The following is a 25,266-nucleotide window of genomic DNA, read 5'->3' on the forward strand; positions in this document are numbered from 1 at the left end:
TTTTAAAATATCTATTTCTACAACACCCCCCCCCCCCTTAAATTCCTTTCACCAGACACCAAAACAAAATCCAGATTTTTTCTTTACACTTTTTTTCTTATTTTTCTTTCTCTCTCTCTCTACATATATCTCCACACAACCAAAGATACAATTTTGGTCAGGAAATACTGAATCCTTTGTTATGCATTTTGGTCTAAAGATAGTCAAATTTAGATATAATGAGTATAAAAATACTGGAATCCGCTTGTAAAAGACCCATCATGGGTAAGCTTAAACTACCCCCGTCTAATAAACTACCAAATTCCCAGAAATCTGTCCTAATCTTTAGCTACAGCCCTGGTTGGTATGTGATGAGCACTCCAGTCTCTGCATGAAAGTCTGCCACTCCAACCTCAACACCCTTAATTTCCTTCCCTCACTGGCATGCAGCAGAATTGTCCAATATCAGCATCATTCCTAGAGATACCGGGCATTTTTTTTGGGGGGGGGGTGGGTTTGTATCACAATAATTTTACTGGATGACACCAAAGGGCCTATTCCTACATGAGGGAAACTCTTTTTGTGAGTGTGACCAGGTGTGACGGGAGCAGAGGTAGGGTGGGGGTTTTAGCGTGGCATCCTTAGATTTAGTGCATTAGACAAATAAGGCTTCCCTGGAAGGGACTGATGCAGCAACAGGGGGCACAAGGAAAAGGTACAAGGAGGACAATCAGGGCATACGGCAGCAGCTATTGCAGAAGTGCCCCCACCCTCAACATAATAACACAATAGTATGCTATTTGGTGTATGCCAGAATCCCTTATAGTGCCATGAGTTCATACATTCTTAGTATGCAATCAAACCCTTAACCTTGGCAGCATTAGCTTACATGTCCTACACATTGAGCTATACAGGACCATGATTTGATTTGATTGGTTATCACAATACCTTATTCAGGCGTGCAGTAACGCTGTAAGTAGCATGTAAAGAGTGGGACTTCAACACTTGCTACATGCATTAGAAACTGAAGAGGTAAGGGCCACTAGGGAGGTTCACTCAGACTAGTTTGGGCCTGAGATGGAACAGAACCACAGGGAGAGGAGTAAATGCTCCGGTGACAAATCAAAAGAGTGATAGCAGACACCCTAAGGTGAAACAGGAGCTAATGGATGTGCAGGCCATGAACAGATTGCTGTTTCAAATCCAGACTGAAAACCCATCCTGGCTCTATCACTTGTGACTTAAAGTGGTAACTCCCTGATGACATGGCCCCATGGATACCAAGAGGAAAGTGAGGTGGCAAATAGATAAAGGAAGAGTTGGGCTGGAAGAGCAAACAAGTGATGGAAGTAGAGGATGAAAAAATGCAGAAAGTGGAAGAAGAGAAAAAAGCAAGTGAAGGGAGGGGGAAAAGGAGAGAAATGGAAGAGAGGGAAGTAGATTTCAGTTCACTTTGTTTTCAAACAACATTCCCTCTGAATAACTCTGTATTCTTCTTAAAGAATAAAGTAACTGGGAAGAAAATCTATATATTTTGAATTGAGTGAACTGAAAAATGAATTCCCTCCCAACCTTGGTTAACAGCAAGAACTGCATCAATAAAGAGACAAGCACACAGAAAAGACTGAACAGAAAATATGACATTCATCACGATAAACCATGCAGGTTGTCAATTTGGATTCAACCTCTCTCTCTCTCTCTCTTTCTCCGTTACAACCTCTACCCTCTCCTCCTTTTAGGTACACTGATGAGCTGACGAGCTTGTGTTATATTGCACCGTGAGCTGCTTTGTTGCGGGTGGATGTTTTTGAGCTTCATGCTGGGGCAAAGAGTGGGAGGAACAGAAAACAAAACAAATACCTACACATATGCAATAAAACAACCAGAAGAACACAATTTATATCTACACACACAGACATGAGAATCAATGTAAAAGGTGGAGTTTGATTGCACATACATCCTCACGTGTACACAGGCAAAATTAAAGTAGAAAACAGACGTAATCCAAACACACATACAGTAGATGAAGGCACTATTGCAAGCAAAGTCCAAGTACTATTTGTGACAGAAAACATCAACACCCTTTTCCCATTCCACTCTTGTTTCCCTTGGGCTAGATGTTTGGGGTTAGGGCAAGTATGTTAAAAAAGACGGAAAGCGTTTGTTGAGTTTTAAGAAAGTTTTTTGTGTTTCTTACGAGCATGTGTAGCTGTGATCCTGTCTGTTAGGAATAAAATGAACAGAGAAAGTCAGACCTGGACATAGGAAATAACTTGGGTTTGGCATGCTGTCATTTTACTTTCCTGTCTGTCTGTGTTGAAACAGGAAGAGAGGCGCTGATTCATCCCTCCCTCACTCATAACCTTCTCCTCTTCTGTATCCCGTAAATTCTAAGGTATAAACAGCTAAACGATTGCTACACAGTGTTGCATGGTTCACAAGTCCGTGAACTGCATTATATTTTATCTCTTGCTACGTCTGCACTCTCCTATCTGACCTCTCTCCGTGTGGGATGTGGACTCCAGTAAGTGAATAACAAGTGACTATGACAAGACACTCATGACCTTGACGTCCACTGTGTGAGTGGGGGAGCCAGGCAGGGCAGAGAAAGGTGAAAGAAAAGCCGTTCCACTGCCAAGAAACAATCTAGCCCAAGGGTTAGACACACAAACAGCTACCCACACACATGCAGGCATGCACACACACACACACACAATCATTCATGCACTCATACTACTGTTCCCCTCCCTTCCCCCAGGCAGCAGACAAGGCAGTACATTCAGGGTAACACAGAGTCAGTCCCTTCAGAAATCCATCGGATCCTCCTCTGCGAGGCCGTGATCAGCAACGGTCCTGCCTCCCCCTTTCGATGGCGTCCCGTCACTTTCTGGTTTTGCTTCTGGGGGCGGGGTGAGTCCTGATCCCCCCTCCGGCGCACCCCAGGGGTCACTGGTAGGCGGGTAGAAATCGTCATCGAAGCCACAGAAGCCTTCGTCTACGCCTTGATCATAGCGCTGGTAGGTGGAGGCGTGCACCTCGTTCTCCCTGGCTGTGATCTCCAGCGTACTATTCCACATGCCATAGCCGAAGTAAATCAGCACACCTGCGGGAACACACAGACACATATCATAAACAAAGTCAAAAGCACAGAGAAAGAGTATAAACTTTCTATTATCTTAAAAACAATTCATCCCACTCTGACTGAGTCAGAAGAACACAGCAATCCTACTCATACAGTAAAAATAAACACACAGATGTCTACCAGTGTCTATGTACCAACAGAAAAAGCTATGCTGGACACTAGTCGGCATTAATTCTGTATTAACATAAGCAGCAAAAACAACAAAGATTTTAATGGCAAGATGAAATACACGCACAGTACTTTGCATAAAAGCACGCACACAGACAAATACAGATGCACAGATAGATATAACTGAGGCAGGAAATAAATTGAAATGAGATTCCCTTGTTCTTCCATAAAAAAAAAACCCCAAAACAAAACAAAGTGAGTAACACAGTAGCTTTTACTGTCTCACTGAGCCAGCAGGAAGTGAGTCATTTCTAGAGTCACGAAATGTATCCCCTCATTATTTAAGGTCAACTCAATTAAGACATTGGTTGAGACTAAAATATGATGGATGATAGGATGATAGATATGAATCCTGTCTTAAAAATAAAACAATAAAAAACAGAAACCCTAAATGCAAAACCAAACCCTCATTCAGTAAGAAGGTCGCTTACCTACGAGGCACCAGACTGAAAATCGTATCCAGGTGATGGCAGACAGTTTAAGCATGAGGTAGATGTTGACCAGCATGGCTGAAGCAGGTACAAAGGGCACACAGGGCGCCATGTAGGGCAGCCTCTTAGGGTTCTCTGGCTGCTGCAGGATGATGACGACGAGCAAGGCAATGAAGATGATGAAAAAGATTAATAGCAGCAAAGCCCACCAGCGACCCTCCCCAATACTGCTGGCTCCTGGAAGGAGAGGCATTGAGAAAAAAGAAAGAAAGAATTAATTAATAAATTTATAGTTACACTATGCTTTAAACTCTTTGTTTCTGAATTTGTTAATGTGTTCTCACCAAAAATGATAAAAGAGCAGAAAGCAAAGATGGAGATGAAAAGGAGCAGCACACACACAGTGACAGTTTTCCCTGTGGCTGGAGTCGGCCTGTCCATCTTTCCCGGGAGACCCAATCGAATCCTCAAGGTGTAGTAGCGTGGCCCAATAAGCTTCTTCAACCGGCGTGACATCCCACTCTCTGACTCTTCTGCTTCAATGCCAGTGGTCATGTCAACTGTGCCATAGTTTGGGTGACTGGCAGTGTAGGCATTTTTATCCGGTTTGCCAATCAGCATCTCGTTGTCACCCAGCGACGGCAGGTTTTTGGCTCCACAGGTGTTTGTGGGCGGACCTCCATACTCATCGGCTTCACTAGTTGGCGAGCAGGCGTCTTTCTCACATTCAGCCAGAACACCTTCTTTCCTCTTGTTGTTCTGCTCCTCAGAGAGGAAGTTTACAAAGCCGTGGATGTCGCCCTCAGGTTGGTAACGTAACAGGAGTACACACAGACTCACCTGCAACAGAAAGCGGAAGAATTAGTTAAGAATTAGTTTATTTACTTCAGAGCAGAAAGGCTTATGTCATAGAATATAAGAAAAGTGTAGTTGTATTACATATAGCTCTTAAACGTGCTTTTCATTTAGTAATCACTGAAATTTTTGCTCAGGAGCAGATTTTTACACAGTTTCTTATTTTTTTTCTAATAAGGTCACTATGCATATGAAGCACTGCATTAGTTATGACCTTTTGTTCATTCATCAGTATCAGTGGGTCATTGATATATATAAGCTGCTGGGCTATCAGCTGCCAAGTATTATCCAATTATATTACAGTAATGCACCCTGACAGACTATTACTTAGCTAATACCCTCATGCCAACATCACTTACTGCTGCAGCTTCCTCCATCCCCACAACTTCCTGTTCATAGATTCTGGTATTGTTGACTTTTGTACAGTAAGACATACTGTTTATCTATGTTTACAGCTATCTCATATTTCTGTATAATTCATGTACTGTAGGGATTTGTTTTCCTGGCAGAATCCCTGTCGCTGCATAGAATTTTAAAAGTACCTTCTAACAGAGCCTTTCCCATCAAATCTGAATGTGTAACCATTTGCAAAAAATAATCAGTGAATTCCGGTCTATACGTTTGTGTCGACCATCATTATCCACCACTCACCAGGGTATAGGCGAGCAGAGTTCCTATGGACATCATCTCTATGAGATCTCTGAGGCTGACCAGGAGCGACAACAGGGCAGCTAAAAAGCCTGACACCACACAGGCAACAGCAGGGGTCTCTGTGTAGGAGGACACATTGGCCAGGAACCTACACATGCACAAAGATTTGTAGATTAAGACACAGTAACACATGTCATCCAGATTGATACGAAAAATGAACAACAATTAATAATAATGTGGACTGACTTAAACAGTAGGCCGTCCCCAGCCATGGCATAGATGACCCTGGGCATGGGGAACAGGGACCCCAGGAGAGAGACAGTGAGTCCAGCTATGGAGCCAACCGCCACGATATACTTTGCAAACATACAACCATGCACGGCAAACATCTCCATCAGTGGGGCGTCTGCATCAATCTCATTGTATGGTACCATCAGGGTCAGGATCACAGAAACCTGAATGGAAGAGGGTTAAACACAGTGTTTGAGTTGGTTGAAAACAAAGAGTTTTGTGTTAAGATAGTAATTTTTTAAGAGAAAAATGTTAACCTGGCATAAAATAGACATGATACGAATAGCATACAAACATGTTCTCTGAAATAGTTACATTTTCAAAGTAGAACTGTTACATTTTTTTGTTGCTTTATTTAAAGCCACAATGTTTAGAATTTAAGTCCTGATTTTGGCGCTCCCCGGTGGTAGAATCTAAAAAGACACTGGCACCAATGCAAACAAATACCTACCGATATTCACAGGAATTGTCTAATTTTTCTACAAATAAAAACTCATAATAATCTAAAAGATACAAGCATATTAATATTCTATACATATTCAATTAAAATACAGCACACTGCACATTGCATCACATCCAAAATGTTCATTAGTCATGTTTCTCTCTCACTGTGTGTGTGTGTGTGTGTGCGTGTGTGTTTTTGATCATCTGCGACTGATGTGTGAAATCATGCAGGGCCATCTGTCACAGATACTGTGCTGCAAAAGAGACGGATTTGCATGAACAGATTACAGAAATAGAGGGGAATGATAAAAAGACTAACACTCATGGACAGAAAGACAGAGAAATCAGTTTTCCCACAGTCGCCTGGTGCCCTTTAACCCTTCGTTCAATCCAGGCACTGGCTGGTTGACTGCGTGTGAACCGGACAAAAGGGGACTACTGTAATCTAGAGGGAATCCTACAACTAATCCTGGTTAAACATCTTTGTTTGAGAGGGCATCTCACAACAACGCCCACTTTGTCTCACTGTTAGCTTGTTCTCAGTTTGCACATTCATGTGACTCCCCAGTGTGATTGAATTTCCTAAAAACCTTTATTAAATGATTCACCCTCACACCGCCACATTTAGTGAATCTGCTATGATGCCCACTCAAGAGTACTGGTATGAAGAAATCCAAACAGTCAGAGAGAGAAACTATACTATTGGGGGGCAATTTTGAACAAAGCTACAGTGACAGTCTCTCACTGAGCGCAATATAAAACCAATGTCACCATAATTAAAGTAATTCTAGATCTTGAACTTCAGCAACTAGATGATCCCGACAGAGCGAGATAGATCAAAGGTGGAGTCAGATGGAGAGAGGGTGAAAAAAAAGACAGAGAGACACAGAGAAAGATATTCGAAAAGACATAGTTGAATTTTGAAGTTGATGCAATCTTTGCCCCAGGCGATGCCTAAAAATTCTCATTCCTGATAGGCCGCTGTTACACAGTACCCATAGCAACAGCCATCCAGCACGAACGTGTCAAAGTAAGAAGTCTGGTAGGCTGTGCAAGCAGAATACGTAAAGATCAGAGATGAGATATACACCCACACAGTTGGAGTGCAGGGGGAGACATCTTGATGTTTGATCTTTCCATCTCTCTGTCAGACACTTTTCACACTTTGGGGTAACATTTCAGTGTGTATTCACAAGTAAGTTGATAATAACTGAAAGATAAGCCTCAATATGAGGGCGTGAAGATGAAGAGCGATAAATAGTAAAACAAATGCAGTTTTTTGTCATCTTAAAATTGAAATTAAGAATAAGTCTAAAATGGTGGCCAGTTGGAAATCACTGTCCTCTACTTAGTGATTAAATTGCATTACAAATTAACCTGTTCAAAATGTTCAAAAACTCGCAGAGCCAATGTGATCATATTAATTCATTGGAGTCGGTGAGTGTAGCCGTTATCTCACCTCAGTGCTGCACTGTGCATGCCAAAAACTTCAAATTAGCTTTAAAAAATGTGTTCAGTCACTGCAGCAGTGATACTTTGAAATATAAGATTATGTGTTTTGCATTCTTAAATGTCCTCAAACCACTTGCAACCTCTCAAAATGCTAATAAAAAATATATAATTGAATTTGGTGGAAGCAAATTAAGCTAGGTTTGTACATATGTGTACGTGCGTATGTGTCTTGTGTGTGTTATGGTCTCCAGGGTAACTCACAGAGACGTAAGCAGTGAGACAGGTGATGAGTGAGGCAGTGATGGCGTAGGGGATGGACGTATTGGGACTTTTGGCCTCTTCTCCTGTTGTAGCAATGATGTCAAATCCAATAAAGGCGTAGAAACAGGTAGCTGCACCCTGCATCACCTGGAACAGAACAAAAACAAGAGAAACGATGAAAATAAAAGAAACAACCACAAGGGTTTGTAACTTTGTGTGTATGTTTGCATGTGCATGTGTGTGCATACCCCAGACCAGCCATAGGGCAGGAACCTCCCCTCGTCCCAGTTCTCTCCGTTGACGAAGAACAGCCCGGCGATCATCATGAACACCCACACTATGAGGTTGATGACGTTCAACACGTTGTTGAAGCCCACAGAGTTCTTCACTCCCAAAGCCACAATCACTGTCACCAGCAGTGCTATCAGCAGCGCCAGCAGGTCTGGGTACGACTGCTCCCCTTTACCTAAAGGGTTAACACACACATGGAGGTAAGATGACCATTGACGAAAGTCTTCCAAACACCTTAGTGGTGGTGGGTGAAAAAACTTTGCATACATCAGCAGAAATATGGGCTCAGGCTATATCTATTTTGTTTGTCATTTTCCTTTGTCTTTTTTATCTAGTTCTTATTTGATTTTAATCTATTTGACAGTTTTTATACATTTTTATCTTTTTTGTGTGCATTAGTCTCAAATACTTTTTATTGTTTACATTTGTTCTGTCTTATCAGCTTGTCAGTCATCTGTAAAGCACTTTGAATTGCACTAACCTGTACGAAAGGTGCTGTACAAATAAAGTTTGATTGAATTTTTGATCAAGGCTATATCTAATGATTATTTTCATTATCTTTACATTTGTACTAAACTAACTTTTGGGTTTTGGGTAATTGATTAATTGATTAGTCTATAAAATTATGTAAAACACCCTTCACATTCTTCCAAAGCCCAAAGTATCTAGGTGCTATAATAGAGAAAAGCAGCAAATCTTCACATTTCAGAAGCTAAAGCCATCAAATCTTTGTAGTTGCAATGCAAAAGGAAGTTGTTCACTGACAATTGTAGTAATCAAGTAATTCATTAACTGATTAGGTTATTCAGCACTACTATGGGCATTTGAAGTAAGAAAAAAATACTTCACCAATGCTTGTGCTATCACTCAGCAGAGTGTATGCTAAAGAGCTAGAAGAGACCATAAAGCGAACAATCTGTTAAGGATTCATGGATGATTAGGGCTCTTGAATCTTTTATGGCAATAGCTTTAGCAATATTTTCTTGAAAAATCCAAAAGGGCTTTCAAAGAATTTAACTCTCTTGGCAATAAAATTGTTGGAAACACATTTATATTTGGTACACCAACAAAACAAATTATTGTTGGTCCCTCAGCACAGTAAACAGCTTACAGATTAATTATTACAATTTAACCGAACTCAGAAATGCACACACCCAGTGTTTATAAACACACACAGGTTGGCACACACTCATAAACAGAAAATAAATACATAATGAGATATATTTTGAGCTAAATTCCACTCTATCCAGGGAGTGTGGAGAAACGTTTTTTTTTTTTTTCAGCAGGAAAAGGAAACATTTACTTTCTATTATGGTGTGGGACAGCTGGCCATGCTGCCTGTCATGTGACCACTACCACTGCTTTGTCAGTGGCCAACAGGAAGGGCCTGATAGGGCGTTGTCACCCAGATAGACACAGCTGGCACACACGTCAGCTATAGTATTACACGCGATTAGCAGGCATTTCCCTCATGCTGGTGTTTGTGACCTGGAAAGCTGTGTTGCATAAATCAGTTCTTTCTATAATGACATGATTTCCAAGATAAGCAGTGAAACATCATTTAGATGCTTTTTGGAAAAAATCTGGTGTAGGTTGGACCATTTCCCAGATGGTGTTACTTTTCAATTTGTTTTGTTTTGTTTTTTTGGACAGATGTGCTGTCATTCAAATATAATAGCCCATTTTGCGAATGTCAGACAGAACATGTTCTGTGATACAGATGATATTATGCCCCTGTTATATGTTGAGAATGTCACTGATGACAATGCAAGATAACCATACTACAATAATAATGCATGATGCCAAGGAAACAGTTTATTAAATGTGCTTATTTGGGTCGGTTGATTAGCATAGCTCTCATTCAACCTAGGAGAACTCAGGTTCAAGTCACTACAGCAAAGACTTCCTGAATTTGATGTTGAACTGGGCTGAGGATGGGGAGGGAAATAAGATCACTTAAGTGAAAGGTTGTTGATTTTCTGTTCAGTTTTAAAGCAATCCTTGACAATAGGCTGAGACACAGATTGTGTTACTGATAGATGAAAAGAAGGAAAAGCAAAAAAACCCAGTAACTTTAAGTTTCTATTTGACAACATGGGTTCCCCAAACCACCCCCACTGTATCAGGGACATCCAGCAATACATGCAAATCTCAAATTTTATTTAACTCTAATTTTAATTTTAATCTAAATCCTGCATGCAATACTAATAACAGTCTTTCAAACTAAGTAGCAGTTATATCCTCATTTTCTTCAGATTACTACAGATTACTAAATTAAGCTACTGTTGCTCTCACAAGCACACCCACATCCTTCTCTCACTCACCCAAACCGTTGAGTGTTCCGATATGTGTAATCATAAAGTTGCTGATGCTGTGATTAGCCAGCGAGTCGGCCATGCTGCTGAGAGCCGACGCCCCCGCCGCCGTGCCAATCAGATACTCCAGAATCAAATTCCAGCCGATGAAGAATGCCACGCACTCGCCCACAGTCACGTAGCTGTATGTGTAGGCCGAACCTGTGGTCTTAGGCACACGCACGCCAAACTCTGCATAACACACTCCTGCGGGACAACCAATATGGACACACACATGCAACACACATATCTGTGATTTCACTGCATTAATATCCAAGTAAAAGGCTGAGTTGAAGGTATTGATAGGAGCATTAAGGTAGTACTTACATATCCCCTGAGTGCTTTCTATATTATAGCTTTGCCCCAATAATGTCTTTGCCCTTGTAATAATTGCATGGTATTAAAAGGCTCTTCATATAATAAATCATATCAGTTTAATAGTGATAAGAATGACAGTAAGCATTATACCATGGCCTATTGTATGCTATACTTAGCCTTGTGTGTGTGTGTGTGTGTGAAAGAATGAGAGATAGTAAGAGGGTGTTTAAGAGGAGAAAAATAGTATCTGCATGAGTGCGTGTATGTGCCTTTGCTCCTTTCTCACCTGACAGTATGGAGGCCACAGCGGCGATAATGAAGGACACAATGACCCCCGGACCAGCCATCTCCTTAGCAACCAGCCCAGAGACCACGTACATCCCTGTCCCGACACAGCTGCCCACACCCAGCGACACCAGGTCTACCGTAGACAGCACACGGGCCAGTCTGGTGCCATGTGCGCCGGTGCCCGTCATGGCCGAATCCAACATGGACTCCACAGGTTTGGTCCTCAGGACACGGGACGCAAAGGTGTTCCATGTTGAGCGCCACTGTATCCTGCGAGGGTCCAGCTTCCCTACTAGACCACTCATACTGACAGCTTAAGGTCAAGGGTTAGAGTCAAAAGGAAGAAAACTCACAAGGAAGAGTGGCAAGTTCCTACTACACTTTCACTGTTTTCTTGTGCAAACAATGGTGTAGAGCACTCTGGAGGAAGGTTATTCCTTATCCAAATGATGGAAGATTCAAAAGAAGATTTGATTTTGTCTTGTCGCCTGTCCCTCCGTTTTCCGCTACCTCTCTTTCTTGTCCTGGTTCAGTGGAATTCCATCTGAGTTTTTCCCCACATGGTGAGAGAGAAAGTTACCTGAAAAACAATAGGATGATTTATTTTTGCAGCATTCCTCTGCACATTGCCTTCTGTTATTCTTTTGACATAATGCTTATTTTTCAGTACAAACGCCAAGACACAGGAGCCCAGTGGTGAATGTATTACATGTTCGTCCACAAATGAAGCATACCTGAATGAGGAAGCAGCTAATTAGCAGTCCTCTCCAAGGAGCCCTGTTGCTATAGTAGCCAAGCTCATTAGTGAAGGCAATGGACGCTCAATCATTTTCTTTTGTTTGTAGTTGGAGAGAGAGCAATACGTGTAATCATATGTACATGCTTATATAATTAAACCTCTACCAGACTGTTTGTGCAAAATTTCTTTGAACACACAGAGATTCGAACAGGGCTCTCATGATTTCATTGTGCTGATGTGTGCACTGCCACTTCCTGCATGTATTTAACATTTTCCAAGATGAGGAGAAATGACCCAAAAATAACCTTTGACTGGCTCTGCGACAAAGTTCATGAGACAAATCTACAAAACTGTTTGTTAGCTTGATAATGTGATTAATTGTCACAATACATATCCTGCTCAAATTACAGATGCATACATGTAAAATCAGTTGTACCGTGGCACTCTACTTACAGTACTGTGAGTACATATTTGAGATGTAGTTTACTTGAATACATATTATTTTATGCTGCTTTATACCTTTACTCCATTATATTTTAGAAGGAAATATTAAGATTGGTTAAAAATTAAATTACAGGCCAGAATAATTACACAATAATTACCCAGTAATTTGTCCAGTGCAAAAATAAAATTGCAACCAATCTGCATGAAAAAAGTCAGAAATTAAAAAAAATAATTATCTGGTAATTTGTCCACTACTAAAACAAATTTATAATTAATTGGTGTAAAATTGAACAGGTGGGGGCATTTTTCTGCATAAATTAATACTTTTTGATACTTTGAGAACATTTGTTGCAATTGTTGTATTGTACTTTTACTGGAGTGTTTTTACATTGTTGTATTCTTGTTCCACAACTGTGTAGAATTATACTGCAGCAGCAATGCAAAAAGCCACTGAAATGTTTCCTCATCTTTAGGAAATATGCAATCAACATGAAATTATAGTAAATCAACATATTGTACAAGCTCTGTGTTTTAAAAAAAATGCGTGCTGAGCATATTGGTGAACAGAAAAAACTGCTGTCTAAATCTTAAAAATCTAAGCAGTCAGCCAAAATAATTACAATCTTTTTGTGCAGAATAATTAAAACAATTATGTATTCTGCCATATTGCAGATGATTTATTATACTTTTCTACAGCCTTTCAGTGGTGTTGCTGACGTCATATGAGGAACAGTAAGTTGCTATTGAAAATAGAGCTATTATAGTCATCAATTGAAGCACAGTCCTTCTCTCTCCCTGAACAGCATTGAATTAACACTAACCATTCTACTGAAAAAACACACATTCATACACAGCGCACCCACATTTCCTCTATAATATGAGCCACTCAAATGATAACTGCAATTACCCAGCTGTTTAACCAGAGAAGGCCGGGGCTGCTATTGTTACTGCACTTAGTGGGTGTACGAGCGTGTGCAGTGTTAGAAAATGCTCAAAAGGTGATTTTATTTGTGTGTGATGTTAACTGTCGGGTGAGGGACGGGCCCTTACTCTGACACAAGGCTGACTCACAGGTGTCCTGATTATGCTGTAATAAGATCAAATTACCAAATATAGTTGTAGGAGAATAGCTGTGACAGATGTGATATGTGATATGTGAACAGTGGTACAAGTTAATGGCAAGTGCAAGTATGTGTTGTGTACTCACCTGCAGGGATGTAACACAGCTGATAAAATTGGCTAAAGTCACACACAGTATGAATATTAAGCTTCATTAAACTCAAAGGTAGTGCTGGGAGAAAAAAAATATTCATTTAAGAATACAATTTTAATTAATTTAGACAATTTTGAATTAATTCTTACCATCATTTTTACTGTATATACTGTATATACATAATTTTAGGGTTTCTTCTTCCTATGCTGACAGAAAGGGAAAGACAGAACAATACCATCCATACACACAAGAGTCATCTAAAGTTTGACTTCAATGAAGGCAACATTCAGGCATTCACCATCTCCCGATCAAGGGAGAATGAACTTGACATGACCTGCAAAATATGCAAGCTTTACAAGATGAAGTACGTTGGGAATACTACATACGTGAGTGCTCACATCATACGCAGAGACATCACCCAGAGAGTAAACGTTAGCGATGTCCAGTGAAATCCAGCACAAGCAATTGACACACACTGCACCACTCATCCTGCACAAAGCTTCCAGCCACCTCCGATCGCACAAAGAAAATACCCCGATCCAATGCCTGTTTCAGTGACCTGCCCCCATACAACATTGTGGATTATGATGGGTTTCCATGGCGTGACTCCAGTACATGACTCAAGACCTACAACACCAACTAACCAATCAATAACAGATTTTTGATTTGAATCTTATTTTGACATTCATGATCATGATAACAGGTTCTTTCATGTTTGACTATTACTTTGATTGTTAGATTACAGTACAATGAGGAGATATTCAAAAAATCCTGCATGCCAATATGATGCATCTCTTCGGACCATGCCTATAAGTAACCATAATATCAACCTTAAACCAGAAATAGAATATCTATAAATAATTTTTCACACTATTGTTAAAACACATTAGTGACAAACAAGGATACACACAAGCATGCACAATTGAAAACACAAGGACAGAAATACACAAACACACAGTCAGCATTACTGATCAACACTTTGTGTGTGTGTGTGTGTGTGTGTGTGTGTGTGTGTGTGTGTGTGTGTGTGTGTGTGTGTGTGTGTGTGTGAGGACAGGAGAAGATGAACAGATTAGGAGAAATGGATGAGGAGGATGAGCAGACTGAAAAATAGCTAATCTGTTTTTCATTAGAGCACCAAGCTTTGATCTTCCTGCTTGTCATGGCAGAGAAGGTTATGTGCAGCTTTCTCACAATGTGTTTGTGTGTGTGTGTGTGTGTTTGTGTGTGTGTGTGAGTGTGTGTGTGTGTGTGTAATTAGCAGACAGCTTAACAACTTTAATTAGAGACACTGATACCTATGCACGAATCCAGTCACACTCAACAAAACTTTACCAAGTGGCATTTTGGGACCAAGAGGTTCTGTTTGAGATGTGAGCTGTGATTACACACCCACACACACACACACACGTACGTACATACACACACTCTCTCACACGCAGCCTTTCATCATTCTATATCACAAATCATATCATCTAGGCAACTAGTTTTTCAAAAACATCTGTTACATTTTAATATTCTCTGGCTAGTTTCATTGACAGTGGCCACCACCTGCCTAGAGTTGAGTGCATGCTATTTGAACAGACGTAGATCAACAAAACAGAGCTGCACAAAGCACTGTGGCAGCAGGTGTTCCATCTGCTCTGTGCTGGAAAACTGACTTCAGTTTAATAAAAGTCCTACCTAGGATAAAGATTAGTCTAAGCAGAGCATTTAACCTTTGTAGAAACAGAGGCTTATGTGACACAGTTGACAAAGCGTCATTTACAAGTAAAAGTTAAAAGAAAGAAAAATACTAGTAATGATATTACAGGTATCATCTTCCCTATAATAATAACAATATTTATATAGAACATTTGAAACATTTAAAACAATCTACAAGATCTATAATTAACCATTATCTCAACAGAAAACTAAGTATTCAATCATTTTATCATTCAAGCTAGTGTAATTGCATGTGTGGCTTAAAAGAGGATAAAACACTGTGAGGTTATTCCAAAGTCAAGGCCCATTGATGGCCAAGTCTCAATCTCCTATTTGTTGTTGTTGTTGTTGTTAGCAAGATTTCTCCAAAGGCTGTTAGCAGACTTTTCTATGAAAGTTAATGGGAAAGTTAGGCCATGGGCGCATTGGTGCAAAAAGGAATGTTCAGTTACTGGCTGTGATTTAGCTGTTTGCCAAAAAAAATAGTTACAGCAAAACAATTTTTTAGGGTTTTGTCACTGCAGTTTGTTTGACAGGATATGCAGACTATGCTACTCATTCTGGGCTAATATGTAGCACTGGCTAAAACAGGAAGCGCTAGGTATCCAATAGGTATTAATAAAAATGACAGCTCATTGAAACAATGTTGGCAAAAGAAAAGCTATTCTATAGTCTTGTCACTCAAAAGTGTGTGTCATCTAGAAAAATGATGCAAAGTGGCCTTTTTCTAGTGGCAAAATCCCCTAAAATCATAACTGGCTGATCTTACAATTCTGTTGTACATTTCAAGGCTGTGTTTTTATTTGATAAGAAGTGTTAGACATTACAGGTGAGAGAGCCAGGCAAGCTGTTTCTGTCTTCTTCCAGTCTTTATGCTAAGCTACAATAATCACCTCCTGGCTCCACACACGCACACACAGATCTTATCTAACACTCAGCAAAAAGAAAATTGGCATATTTCCCAAACTGTCTAACTATTTTAACTAAATATTTGCTCCTGCTGCAGCTGACAAAAATGTACTTCCACTGCACGAAATTGATGCACAATGATCAGTACAATCAGGTGATTGACAGATCGCTCCAAATAAAACCAGACAATCAAGCTTCTTTCACAGGCAATAATTCATTTATTATACACTATGTATGTAGTGACAGGTGGCACTTCTCTAACGGCATCTGCATGATGCACTCCAATGACTCTGAGAACAAGACAGAGACAGAAACAGTGCTGCTTTCCTGCGCCTTTATACTGAGCACACACTAAAGTGCCTGTGGCGACGTTAGCTACTGAATTATTTAATGGAGTGTGGGTGTATCCAATAAATTTTATATTTATTTAAACATCTAGCCACAGAATTACTCATATTGCTTTTGCCATTTCTTTACAAAGGAAAGAGCCATTGGAAATATAAGCGTTTATGTGAACAAAACAGCATGGACATAAAAATAATCCATGCGGCAAAGAGAAAGATTTGTTTACAGCAGCGTTGTTTCACACAGACAAGCAGTTTAATAGAATTTCAAGCAAGAGCTTTCTTTGATATAGGACTAAACAAATACCCATTATCTGCTCTGCCAGAGTGCTGCTTTTTAAAGATCAATAGTTGAATCCTTGTCATCATAATCATCACCACCACCTTTTAGCATCTTAGCATCAGTGTGTTTCCTCTCCAAATAAGCGAGCTGTCAGAACATCCATCCTCGTGTCTAATCATCCATGACTAAGCCTGTCTCCGTGTCCGCCCCTGCCTGCGTCTAAATTACCGGATGAATAACCTGATTGAGTTTTCATTGCCTTTACAGTAAGAGCTGCATTGGTTTAATAAAGCTAAGAGCCCTTCTGATTCACTCAAAACCAACCTGGCAACGAGCCGGCCTTGCATGGCCCTGACCCCTACAAAAACCAAACCTGGCAAGCGGCCCTGGCCCCATTCTGATGGCCCACAGACAGAACAGGAAGAAGCTAACTCATCGTTAAGCAGAATACCTGAGTCAGGGAAAACTCTCTCACTTTGTGTATTTTGTTTTCCCCTCTTTCAATCAATCTCACTGTCTCTCTCTCACTCATTCTGCCCCAATCTTTCTGTGCATCTAGTAGTCTGTCTGTTGGTCCAGACTGAAATATCTCAACAACTATTGGATGGATTGGCACAAAATTTTGTACAGGCATTCATGGTTCCCAGAGGGTGAATCCTACTGACCACTGCGAGGTTCACATTTGTGGTTTTGAAGTGAAATATCTCAGCAACAGTGTATGGATTTCCATGAAATGTCCATTATTTTTTCCAAGTATATATATATATATATATATAGATAGATAGATAGATAGATAGATAGATAGATAGATAGATAGATAGATAGATACATAGATAGATAGATAGATACATAGATACATAGATAGAAATACAAGAGCAAGAGTGTGCTTGTGTCAAAGAAGAAAAAGGAATATGCATAATTCATGTATGTATGCACGGCTCTACTCCAGTGCCTCTCAGTGTTAAGATTTATGAGGCCAGCCTCTATGGATAGTTACAGAGCGGTGCTTAGAGCGCAGTCTACTCTCTAATATCTTCAACACAATTATGCATTCCTTTCAATCAGTATGACTTAATAGTATATCCCTGCTCAATTAATCACAGCTACTTCCATTTTTTAGGCCTTATTTAAATGTAGTCTTATGTAAAACAAAGCAGATTTTTAATATTGTGTTCTTTTAAGTCCACACCTGACAGCACAATGACTATGTGTAACTTTTAATAAACAAGATGGCTCATCAAATTTATGACTACAAATATTCAAATGTCTCTTTTTTCCAAAGTCAAATTAGATACAGACAGCACCCATTAAAAGACCTGATACAGTTGAGGAGTCTTACAGATATCAGCAGTAATTGGTGGGTTGTAAAGTGGAGACGTGGAGTCCTACTTTCATTTTCCTCTGCTTGGCTGACTTTGTAGACTGTCTGGCTGACTCGATGCCTTGGCTGACTGGCCACAGTATCCCTCTCTGACAAGCCTAATGAATCTGATTTCTCATTTGACACAAAAGAGAAATTGCCGCCTGCCAGGTTGATTTTGCTGCCTGGCTCATCAGTCACACTTCAACTACCCCTGTCCATCTAAACTGTTCAGTTTAAACAAGAACTGTGATGTTCCCTTCAGTATCACTGAACAAGCTGCCCAACTGGTTCAATAAGTTGAAGATAGATTCTTTGTTTGATTTACTAATGTCAAACTATCTATGTGCATGACCTAGCATATACTGTATGTGCTAATTTAATTCTCTGCTTTATCTTTGAACCCTAATCCACTGTTAACTTCAAATAGGTGGAGGCATACAAGAAATTTCACTCCACCTTGTTGAATGATGATGACAAAGATGCAGCCATCCGGAAAGAGTAAACGAAGGAAGCTGTAAAGCAATGGCTGTGATATCATTAAACTAAGAAATGAGGAAATTCTTACTTTGTATAACTATAAATTACAGATAAATTACAGGTTGATGACCTGGGTTTACTGAATGTATATTATCCAGTTTATTGTTATTCTTATCTATTTAGTGTCATGTCTCAGGTTCAGACACTGTTGAAACCAGTACTAGACAACTCTAAAGACCCACAATGACAGCATTCTCCCTCTACTTCACTTAGTTGGCTGACTGACTGGTTTGCTCATTTACTCACTGACTCATATTTTGGCTGATGGATCTGATGGTTTTGACTGTAAAGGTTAAACATGTCGATCAGTACTCTAGTATTTGTATTAAAGGGATAAGAAATGAGTAAACAGAATAAGTAATGCTGCCTATTTGAGTTGTGTCATCCCAATCTGTCAGAAGTTTCCAAGGTGGAAACTGTTGGCACTGCTTCCAGGGTACAAACAAATTGCTCTGCATGACTGACCTGTCAGCCAGCCAGGTTCATTCACAATTTGGCCTGCCGCATCCCCATCTATCTTAGCTCTAATGCAGCACAGTGGGAGCCTCAAGCTTAAAGAGCACTGGATCTGGCTCCAGACTGCAAGATAAATAAAAACAACAGTGTCACTCCCTCTGGCTCCCCAGCTAACCAGCCATATCGATGAAATCTCTGTCTGTGTAGCCTCAAGCGCTAAAAGACAACAGGGTCATTGCACACACTTGGAGACTTACACCAGTTGTAGACCAACTTGATATCTGACAGTAAACCTCAATTGAAGACATTTAAGGCTTAAATGTGGCCCTGGGACTCATTCTGGTAGCACAAGACTTCAGGCATATGCTGCTGACTAATTCTTCGACAAAGAACACTAAACACCATGAAATATTGGTAACACTCAGAGATAATGGCAAAGGGAAATATTGCCAATGGTTGCCAAAAAACATTTTCTCCCCACAGTATTGTCTCTATTGATCGATTTGCTAATCCTTCTGTGGGCAGCATTGTCCTCCTGTAGCGTCTGAGAAAGCTTTCTGTATAGTGTCATTGCACTAAAACATATATTTCAATGATCTTTTATGATAGACAGATCAAAGAAAATGCATTTGTCAGAGACCATCAGACCCACATGGACTACAGTATCTATCTCTTTGCCACCACACCCTCTAACCTCACAGCTTTCTCTTTATTCCCAGTCTAGTTGTCTGTTAGTTTATATTGCTTGCCAACAAATGGATGCATGTTCTGACAGCAAGCTGTAAATTGATGATCCTTTATATTTCATCGATTACTTCTCCACCCTTTTAACCTTTCTTCATTCTCAAGTGTGTTTTCTCCCCTTCACTCTCTGACAGACTTTGCTTCCGTTTTGCTTTTTCTCCATCTCCTCTCGGATTTCGGCCTTGGAGTGCTTCACCATGGCAACCAAATGGGTAATCTCCCTGAACTCTGGTGTCCAACAACAAGTTTATTGGTCCAACAAGTCACAAAACCAAAAGCTTACTGTGGTCTTTTCCTTTTCTCCTGGAGTGTGATAGGATTTGGTGAATCATTTCCGAAAGTCTCCTCTTGAATTCATGTGTGGTAAACGCAGTTTATGGAAGCAGATATATTATAGCACTGTGAGATTCAATAACATTTTGACTGGCATATGCAAATGAAGCCATATCTTGTTATAAAGACAGTATTAAGACAGTTTTATTTGAGTTTAGATCATGTTTCATTCACTTACTTGAGAAAGTCTAGAAAACATTATATATATAGCATATTTGTAATGATAGGGATCAAAATGTGCATCTTGTGTGTGGTAACAGGTCTTACTATTATTATATTAGTGATATAAAAATGTCATCCTGGCAGCCGTGTTTTGTGAATCTCATACCAACTACTGTCCTGGGAGTCCGAAAGTTGCAGGATTGAAAGCCATTATTTTGCTAGCTGTCTCTCTAAAGCTTATGGTCACAATTTTGAAGAAACCAATAAAATTCTTAAATAGGTGGTTTTTAAAACACCGGAGTGGAGCACAGAGCAATTCTAGACAAAAGCATTTTGTTTCAGTGAAAGTAACAGCAGGTTCTATGAGCTTTAAGCTAAAGATCGACTTTCAAAATCAATTCCACAATATCAAAAAGGATAAAAAAGGATGATGACAATATAGTTTGATCTTTTTTGTTGTATTAATGACCATTTATGTGTTACAAATATCTGTTTTTCTAGAGGTTTGTTGCCACACATTTCAGCTGGCAGATGCAGTGTTTACTGCTGCCTTGACTGAGGCAATACGTTATGGTAAAAAGTACATGTCTGGTAGGTTTGTGGTAATATTACTTTATAATTATTCTATTCAATGGGACCTTATTGTTTCCATGATTGTGCACTGCTACATTTTTCTGGAGGAGATGAAGAGGCTAATACTGGGTTAGTTTTCCACTACCTCTTGTAGCTGTCATTTTGAGGGCCACTCTAAACTGAGGGCATCACTGAAATGAAGAGATGGAGGACTATTATGTGACAAAGCCTTAGAGACATGCAATGATTTCTTCACAATCAGTCTTACAGATTGGAGCTACTTTTGTGCATTTGAAAAATGCTTGGCTGTGCTCGTCAATGCAACAGAAGTCTGTCTCTGTCTGCTATTTAAATGATTTTTTTTTAAAACAATGCGAGCCTGTGACTTTCAAAAACTACAGCAAACCTTCAGTAGAGCAGACAGTGGTTGGTTCTAACAGTAGTTAATACATCAGTGAGTGCAGACTTTTCATAGAAGGCAATAGAACAAACTAATTGGTATTATCCTGCCATTCATAAAAATCTCCTGCTCTTTAGAGACATCGTTTCTCTGTGGCATATCAGCTTAAAATGTGACAGCTTTCAGCTTTGTCAGTCTCTTACTATCAATATGATGACATGAAAATTGCTGCATCTCCTTTAGAGAGTGCTTAAGTTAAAAGAGAATAATGTGAAAGGCAGTACAGACCATGTACGCAAAACTACAAATATACCTGAAGGGAAGCTACCGAAGCCACAAATTTATAACAGAGATCAGATTACATTGTAATGATAATGATCAAGGCTACCCACCTCCCACACACTGGCCCTCCAGTCTCTTTCTCTTCCTCTCTTTTCTCTCTCTTTACAGCCTGTATTAAACCTGAAGTGTGTGTGTGTGTGTGTGTGTGAGTGTGTGGGGGGGGCAAACAGAGACAAAGAAAAGGATGCAACGTGTGTCTGTGTGTGAGGTTCTGATTATATTAGCCTTTATGCGCAGGCAGGTTCACTGACGTCAGTGCTGAGCAACATCTGATGGAGAAAGGGTGGTGGGGGCCAGTCAGCCATTAATATAGAGGGTTTCTTTTGTGTGTGTGTGTGTGTGTGTGTGTGTGTGTGTGTGTGTGTGTGTGTGTGTGTGTGTGTGTGTGTTTCTGCTGCATGAGTCACACCTATATTTTACAGTAAGACTATACTAATGACATCACTATACTGTATGTAAAACATTTATTGACCGTAAAGAAATCTTCCATACACGCACATAAAGATCATCATCTCTCAGAGAAATACCCATTCTCTCGGGCATCTGTCTTGTATCTATTACGCATACACACTCGGCATCCATTATTCCTAATAAAGATGAATGAGAAGCCAGTAGTGTTTCATATGCCCTGCAGCTACACAGCAGGGGGTGGGGTGTAATGTACTGACTGAAATTTGAGACTACATCATATATGAACAATCAACATTGGTCTGTATGAGTTTATCACGACTATTCACATCACATGATGAAACAGAACCTAATAATGGCTGCCACAGTACATCATAATTTGTGAGGTGTTATTTCTTTGCAAGCTCTGTTACTTTCACCTGTTTATTAAACTTCAAAGGAAGCTTTTTAGATGGTACATGTGTTAGGAACTGTTTAAAAACCCATAATATTTAAAATTATATATATTTTCTTTTAATTCGGGAGTTTTATCAGAACACTTGGAAGACACTTTGACATGTCACAGTAGGAAAAGCACAGATGTAAATATTAACATTAATAATGGTTGAATTTGATTTAGCTGCTCCAGTTTCAGGGACACTTGATATTGGGGAGTCATCATTAATGTTATTAGCCACACCTGTGCGTTTCCTGCAATGACAAGTCGAAATGTCAGTGAAAAAAAGGCCTATCACTGAAAATATCACCTCCTCGCAGTGAAAATATTCAGCTGATGTAAGAAAAAAAAAAAGTAACTTTGACGCTCTGGTGAAGAGGCAGCCATGAAAGTCGTACACACTGTCACTAGTGAAGTGCCCTCAAGCAAGTCTGTGCACCTCAAGCTGCTCCAGTGGTGTGGCCCTACATGTGACTCCGTCCTCTGATGTGAGACCTGGAAGGGCTGCGTGTACGTGTGTGTTTGTGTGTGTGTATGTGTGTGTTTGTGTGTGTATGTGTGTGTGTGTGTGTGTGTGTGAGGGATATGCAGACAGACAAACTGCAGTTACTAAATTTGCCAGTTATGTAATCCTCTGATTCTACTTCTCACTGTTGTTATTTTCACCCTCCTCTTCATTATCACGTTCCTCTTCTTTCTCTTCACATATTGGCATCTGTTGTTTTAGCTACAACTGATTCTGACTCAACTCTATATTCTGTTTATTATATCTCGCTTATAAGCTATTTGGTATTTTTATTTGGAGGAGGCTAAAATGTAATCTTGTGTGAATGCTTCCCTTGTGTATTTTCAAAACTTAGAAAGTCTTCTCCATACTATAACAGTGTTTCTAAAGGGTCATGCAGAAAACTTCCCTACGTTTTTCCTGGTTGGTTGTGTTTCAATATGATCAGCCAAGAAAAGGAGCTGAATTGCCTACTATGCTTTAAAAAAAGTGTCACTTGTATTCATTTTATGCTATCAATAATCTTGTATTGACAATTTCATCACACTGATCACATGCTGTGTGGTGAATATGCCATTTTTCCGACAGCCACCCACAGCTGTATCACGTAAACACAACCTCCATCTACAAGTGAGCGAATTAAAACTGAAATCGACTTTCTTTATTTCTGCGCAGCTGTCTCTCGTGGTAAGTAATAGGCACCTGTTGAGCGCTGACAGGGCCATCAAGCTCCAATGTATTAGCGAGTGATCTGCTGATGACTGTTTTCAGCACCACGGACAGCACGTCATCACAACCAAGTATGAGGGATGAGAAAAAAAAAAAAAAAAAAGAATTAAGGAGGGGAAAAAGACCTTATGGCAGATAGAGGGAGAGAGAGAGAGAGATCTGACCATGTCATTAGGGATTAGCCCAGTTCCACAGCTTGAGGCTTTCAGTGTCTGAGTGCTCTTGTCCTCACATAGACACATACACATGCATCCAGCAGCACAGCATGTTGCCTTGCTGTTTTTGTGCATGCATGAGATAGATAGATAGATAGATAGATAGATAAATAGATACATAGATAGATAGATAGATTATAAATCACTTTTTTCTCTTCACAGAGCAGAATGTGTGCCATAGCAAAGAGGCGGGCAGGCTGTGATAAAAATCACCACATCAGATCAGATTCAGCCTGTACAACAAAAAGCTTATTGTAGCCTATATGCTCATTTGGAGTAGCATAAGGTTTGACAATTGCAAATAAACTCTATACCTTCACGCTAGCATGGAATAAGCTCTCTTTTCTCTCTCCTGTCCTGAGCATAAAGACAATAATTCTCATCATGGCATATTAGTTTCTCCCTTAGACACACCTAAACACAGTCCAAGCAATAACCACGTATGCTCTCACCTGCAAAAAACACTTCATTAAACGTCCCACCCTGCTTCAGTCGGGTCCCAGCCGCCCCTCTGTCTCTTCCTGTACTCTCCTCTCGACCCTCCTGCTGCAGCCCCAGTCCGGTGGGAGAATCGACACCCGCCCTAAACTCTCTCTCTCTTTCCCTCTTTCTCACGCACAGACTCACACCGTTAAGGTGAAGTGTACATACAGGAAGGGACAATTTCCCGACATTTCCATTCACTCCGCGGAGTCACCAAACACCATCTTTAAGAGGACGCACGATTTCCGACGCGTTATGCGCCATCGCTCATGAAAAAAAAAAAGAACTGCACAAAGGAAGACAACAAAAGGGGGAGGAGGAGGAGTGAGTGAGGAGTAACTGAGGGAGATGGGTAGAGGGGGTGATCTAGTTGAGAGATAACGAGGATTAGAGAAAGAGAAAAGTGGAGAAAAAGCACTCACTGTGTGCGCGGCCGGATTAAAGGATGCCCATGTCTGATGCTGCAGTCGATCACCAGCATCAGCAGCAGCATCTCCGGGCTGCTCGGTGCATCAGCGGGAGACAGCGCGGGAGGGAGGGAGGCAGGGAGGGAGGGAGGCAGAGGCTGGTGATGTAAAAAGCTTTAAATCATTCAGGAACCCGCTGCACGACATGTGACCGCCGACACGATGTATTTTTCATCCGGTTTGTTTCCTGATCACCCTCGACAGACCAGGAAAGACCAAACTGACCGGACGTTCTTGCTCTAACCTACGCCGTGATTTACACTGCTCCAACCCTGACACAGGAATTATCACCTCAACATGCCTGCAATATCACAGTTATGTCTGTCTGCTGTGTAACTGTGTATACATCTTTTTGGATATAGGTCTATATAGCTTAGGCTACTTAATTTTTTTTATTTATTCTAAATCTTATTAGATAGGCTATAATTATTTTATACACGTTTTTTTTTCGGCCCTATATTTTCCTGCTTGGACTTTTGTAGTCCATGAATCATGAGTCGTTTGGGGATATATATTTTGTTTTTATGTAATGCAGTCCAAGAACACGCCACA

The 25,266-nt window shown here is 40.3% G+C and overlaps 1 protein-coding gene across 3 annotated transcripts; it reads right to left on the reverse strand.

The window, feature by feature from the left end:
* Positions 1–58: 58 nt before the first annotated feature.
* On the reverse strand, positions 59–24,728 carry slc7a14a (solute carrier family 7 member 14a). Of its 3 annotated transcripts, none has more exons than XM_042388464.1 (10): positions 24,670–24,728; positions 10,924–11,505; positions 10,290–10,526; positions 7,923–8,140; positions 7,675–7,821; positions 5,473–5,681; positions 5,227–5,374; positions 4,065–4,560; positions 3,721–3,957; positions 59–3,082 (listed from the first exon to the last, which is right to left on the reverse strand). In XM_042388464.1, exons 2-10 carry the CDS (start codon positions 11,228–11,230, stop codon positions 2,784–2,786), a joined length of 2,298 nt encoding a protein of 765 aa, XP_042244398.1. In that variant the 5' UTR covers positions 11,231–11,505; positions 24,670–24,728; the 3' UTR covers positions 59–2,783. The 3 variants fall into 3 exon arrangements, with proteins under 3 accessions (XP_042244398.1, XP_042244397.1, XP_042244399.1); XM_042388463.1 differs by lacking the exon at positions 24,670–24,728 and adding an exon at positions 24,217–24,468; XM_042388465.1 differs by lacking the exon at positions 24,670–24,728 and adding an exon at positions 18,927–18,965.
* Positions 24,729–25,266: the final 538 nt, after the last annotated feature.

Source organism: Thunnus maccoyii, chromosome 16, assembly GCF_910596095.1.
Source record: "Thunnus maccoyii chromosome 16, fThuMac1.1, whole genome shotgun sequence".
Classification (NCBI taxonomy): Eukaryota; Metazoa; Chordata; class Actinopteri; order Scombriformes; family Scombridae; genus Thunnus; species Thunnus maccoyii.

Excerpts from the sequence above, each read along its gene's own strand:
- slc7a14a (XM_042388464.1), bottom strand. The coding sequence starts at position 11,230 with ATGAGTGGTCTAGTAGGGAAGCTGGACCCTCGCAGGATACAGTGGCGC. Across the intron at positions 7,822-7,922 it reads TGCCCTATGGCTGGTCTGGG|GTGATGCAGGGTGCAGCTAC; the intron begins GTATGCACACAC and ends GTTCTGTTCCAG. Across the intron at positions 3,958-4,064 it reads CTGCTCTTTTATCATTTTTG|GAGCCAGCAGTATTGGGGAG; the intron begins GTGAGAACACAT and ends CTCTCCTTCCAG.